The sequence below is a fragment of the Hyposmocoma kahamanoa genome, unplaced genomic scaffold, assembly GCF_003589595.1.
Source record: "Hyposmocoma kahamanoa isolate Upper Pololo Valley unplaced genomic scaffold, ASM358959v1 99316, whole genome shotgun sequence".
In the NCBI taxonomy this organism is placed as follows: domain Eukaryota; kingdom Metazoa; phylum Arthropoda; class Insecta; order Lepidoptera; family Cosmopterigidae; genus Hyposmocoma; species Hyposmocoma kahamanoa.
The window spans coordinates 780-5948 of record NW_020655859.1 but is presented as its reverse complement, the minus strand read 5'-3'; the positions used below and the strand labels follow the sequence as shown (position 1 = coordinate 5948).

Genomic DNA, 5169 nt, shown 5'->3' with positions numbered 1-5169 from the left:
GAATTTTAGCTCATGGTCAATATTTGAATAATATTACAAGAAAAAACTTAGTTCTTATATATTGTATATATTAATGGAATTAATTGATATCCACGTCCATTTACATAATTTATTAACTACATCCTGGCTGCTCGGCGCCATCTAGAAATAAGACGAAATTTTGACCTTTTCCAGAGTTACAACCTCTAGAACGGAGATTAGTTAGCCCCCTCGAGTTATCGGTCCATGGTAAAACTTAATTACCTACATAAAACAATAAAAAAAAATTCCATAAAAATAAATACATTATTTTTTTTCATTTCATAAATCAATCATCAAAAATTTTTCTTAATAACATTTTGTCGACTTTTTTGCTCTTCACACATTTAGGGCTCTTACTTTTTCTGTCGAATGAACATTCCCTTTTTCTCGTTTCGCGGTTACTTTCCACAGAAATATTACAAGATTCTCTTAATACAGAACTATCATCATATTTTATGGGAAAACCAACGACTTTTTTCGGTGAAAAATAGTTTATAAAGTATAAAACTTCACTTTTGCTACAATGCGTAGCGAAGCACACATCCAACTTGTTTGCATTAACTTTATTAATGCATTTACTGTCAATTTCATAATTACTCCATTTCATAGCTGAAAAATGAATGTATAAAAAATTCTTATTCTCACAATTCTTAATACATTTCGTATGAAGTTTATTTTCATTTGAATTTCTACATATATGTATCCTGGTCTGATCGTTCGTTACGCCTGGTACCGCGTTGGACAATTTACTGAAAGACAAAATACAGAAATTACTTTTTGCCAGATTTAGTTTTGGCGAGGTGTTTTTTCTCTTTCCCCTCCAGTGGGAGGGGAAAGAGAAAAAAGCTTTTTTTAGACTATTAAATAACGTTACCTACACCTTACGATACACCTAAAGGTATTGTCTAGAAAATGTGCTAATTTGTTACAGTATAGTTTATACTTTACCCTATCATATAAAATACATAATACCTTATACTCTGCAATATGGTTCAAATTATCGAGTTGTCGAAAGTACGTTAATAGACATTAATCGTTCGTTGTCTTTCAGCCATTGCCGCTAGATGGCAGCACATTGAATTAAATTTCTATATAAAATCAAAACGTCGCAATTTGTAATAATAGGTACTGAACTTCAACATATTGTTGAAAGCAATATGCTGCAATATGGCCGCCTTGTTTTGGAGAACTAATTAAACATCTCGAATTCGTCGTCGTTCAGGTATTGACCGCTAGATGGCAGCACATTCATTCATTCATTCATTCAAATTATACAGTTTAGGAATAAGAGGACATGCACATAATCTTCTAAGAAGTTATTTAACTGACAGGACTCAACGCGTTAAGATAGGTGACACTGTAAGTGAGGAACTGACCGTCGAATATGGCATCCCGCAAGGCAGCATCGTAGGACCATTGCTTTTCCTCATTTTTATTAATGATTTATGCCTCATCCCCCTACCAAACAATAGTAAAATAATATCTTATGCTGACGACACTGCTTTATTGTTTAGTGCTGAAAATTGGACTGACACTTTCACATTAGCCCAAGCGGGCTTTGATATTGTCAATAATTGGCTTAAAAAAACTTACTGACCCTAAATACCGAAAAAACTAAATACATGACGTTTTCCTATAACTCACTCACCCAACCGACTTTAAATTCATGTACAATATTACCTCATAACTGTTTTGGCTCGCTATCGGAAAGTACTTGTAAATGCCCTCAACTAAGCAGTACAAACACCATTAAATATTTAGGTATAACAGTTGATAAGTATTTAAATTTCAAGGCCCATATCGAAAGTCTTACAGTTAGAGCACGAAAATTAATATATATTTTCAAAAATTTAAGACATGTCGCCAATGAAAAGCTACTGAAAACTGTATATTTATCACTTTGCCAATCACTATTTGTATACTGCATAACGACTTGGGGAGGCTCCCATAAAAATACTTTGCTAAATTTAGAAAGAGCACAAAGAGCCATTCTGAAAGTTAGCACTTTCCGACCTTTTCGTTTTCCCACAGCAGAACTCCTTGCTAAATGTGATGTACTTTCAATACGCCAGCTATTCATACTACTAACCGTAATAAAAAAGCATTCACTAACACCATATATCCCATCACTCCAAACCAGCAAAAGACGAGCAGACATTGTTTGTTCAACTGAACGGTTTCGAACAGAACACTCCCACAGATTTTTTTGCTTTCTTGGTAGCTATTTGTACAATAAAATAAGTCGTTCTCTATCTATATATACTATGAATAAGTTTCAATGTAAAAAAACCGTACAAGAATGGTTAAAAAGAATTAACTACAATGACACTGAAAATTTTATATCTGTTTTTAAGTAATATAAATATAATTAAGACGCCAGCTATTATAATTAAGATTTATGTATTATTGTAATTTATTGTTATTGAACAAAATATGTTGACTAACCGTTATGCTATAATCACCAATTTAGATACCTAAGACACAAGTAAACAATTTTACTTAGTTTAGGTATCACCTAGATTAATTTGCACTACTAACCTTAATTAAAGTAATGTAAATATAAAATAATTTCATTGTTTGCGACAATTTGGCGCATATATATCAATAATAGGTTATTTAATAAGATTTATGTATGTATTTAGGTTAATATTTTATACAGAAATAAATTTATCTTTATCTTTATCTTTTATTGTTTGAAATTTCAGTACAAAATCAAAACATAACTTGCAATAATAGGTATTGATGGTACTGAACATTCAAATCTTTCAACAATATGCCAACTGGATATAGCTTAAATCATATCAACAGTCCAAAACTTGTTATATCTTTTCAAATTAGAAACTACGATCAATCTTTATCAAAATTTCATAGTTTTTAACATTATGATAGTGTGAGTGCTACCGGCAGCGATTCTGACAATAATGGAGGCTTAAGGCCCTTCCATCGTTTTTTTCTTCCTGGTTTTGTAGCAGGCCAGAATAAACAGACCACTACACCAATTGCCTGGTCTTACACACCCGAACACCCGAACCAGAACTAATTTAGAAAAGTTCAATTCTAAAATTGGTCCTACCGGGAATCGAACCAGGGTCCGCCGCATCCAGCGCCCACGTCAAGCGTTACGCCACAGAGGTTGTTAATATAATGGTAGTTTTATTGGTTGTATATGAAAAAAATACCTGTACAATCTCCATCTATCATCTGGAACATACACCTTCAATCCCAGCTGTTTATAAATTTCATTGAAAACAAACTCATAACCATACTTCGCAGATGTATGTAAAGCGATCATATTATTGTCTTCTCGTAACCAATTTTTAATTTCTTCAATTGTGTAGTCAACAGTTTCGCTTCTTTTGGGGAAATTCTCGTATTTACAACCTGGAAATTGGAAATAATGTTTTTTGTAGTGGATTTAACTTAAAAATATATGCAATAAATGACAAAAAAATACTACACTAATGGCATTTCAAACTTTTTATCATTGTAACTTTTTATATTTATAACTATAAAACATAGTATTTATGGCAGGAAAAATATTTTGGAGGCAGGTTTGGCAATTCGTTTTTATGCCGAACCATCAAATTGTGGAACCAACTCCCGGCGCATGTATTCCCTCCCCTCTATAACATCGGGTCCTTCAAACTGTTATAACCCAACCTAATATGGGTATTTTGCAAAGGTTGATATTTATATTAAAGCTGTACTTTTCCATAATGCAATGTGCAAGTTTTCATATTTCGCGTAAGCCTCAAATCAAGGCAGTTAGACATTGGCACTCGTAAAGAGCGGTACATCGCTCCGGGAATCGGGAAGTCAGTTAGTTATATATTGAGTGTAATTTTCTGCAATAAATCGGGTGTTGGGAACTTAGTTCTTTTTTTTTTAAAAAGACAAATCGGAACGGCCGCCTAACAAAACGTAGTGTGAAGAAGCATTTGGCCAGACCGGCAAAATGATAGTGACGGAGTGAAGATATTTGTGTTTTCCATCCGTTAATCTCATCTCCGGACTGTATTCGCACTTTCCATCAGGCGCGGTGCAGTCATTTTGCCGAGTCACAATAATAAAAAAAAAAAGGTAGTGTAAAAGAGATTAAGGATAATTTGTGAACTTTTGATATTTCTTCGTTCAAGTAATAATGTGACCATTACTGCGTTCCGGTTTTGAAGGGTAAGGGTGCTGGTGAAATTACAGGCACATGCGACTTGTCAACTTATGTCTCAGGGTGACGGGCGCAGTCGCAGTGCCCCTAAGATCTTTGCGATTTTAAGCTCTGAATAACATTGCAACTCTTATGGGCAGGCGTGTCGCTTGGTACCAAGTGTAAGACTTTTACGTCCCGTCACTATATAGGTATTATGAAAAAAAAAAACGCTTTTAAGCGCGGGCCCGACATCCACTTCTTGGTAGTTCAATGAATATAACTTATTAAATCTTAAAAAACTATCAGATGTAATATTGAGACTTTTTGGTGAAATAGCTCCATTAGTTTTTATTATGATTATTAATCCAAAGATCGGAACACAGAAACATTTTAATCGACCCGATGGTACTTGAAGCCACGACCATACTTTCGACAACTCGATAACTTGACCCGTGGGTCAGTTGGTAGGAGCAATACTACGGTGCAGTATGATCGTCGTTCTTCGTAATGATTAGTCGTAGTTTCTAACATAAATAGATGTAACAAATTCTGGACTGTTATTATAATTTAAGCTTTACTCAGTTGGCAAATCGTTAAAAGATCAATACCTATTATTGCAAATTACTACGTTTTGATTTTATACTGAAATTTAAAACAATGAATCAATAGTTGCCATCTAGCGGTCAATAGCTGAACGACGACAAATTCAAGATGTCTATTTAGCTCTCCAAAAAAAACCGCGGGCTATATATTGCTTTCAACAACATGTTGAAAATGTAATACCTATTATTACAAATTACGTTTTGATTTTTTAAATGAAATTTCAGTCAACGCGCTGCCATCTAGCGGCAATAGCGGAAAGACAACGAACAATTAATTAACGCACTATAAAGGCCTATGAACGTACTTTCGACAACTCGATAATTTGACCCTTAGCTCTGTTGGTAAGGGCAATACTACGGTGCAGCATGGGCGTGGGATCAAGTCCCATTGGGTCGAAA

At 34.2% G+C, this 5169-nt stretch overlaps 1 protein-coding gene across 1 annotated transcript; it reads right to left on the bottom strand.

The window, feature by feature from the left end:
* Positions 1-307: 307 nt before the first annotated feature.
* Positions 308-3402, bottom strand: LOC113239059 (protein artemis-like; the record flags this gene model as incomplete). Its single annotated transcript, XM_026475925.1, has 2 exons — positions 308-770; positions 3201-3402. Coding segments are annotated over 2 exons (665 nt in total), but the record flags the coding sequence as incomplete, so codon positions are not given.
* Positions 3403-5169: the final 1767 nt, after the last annotated feature.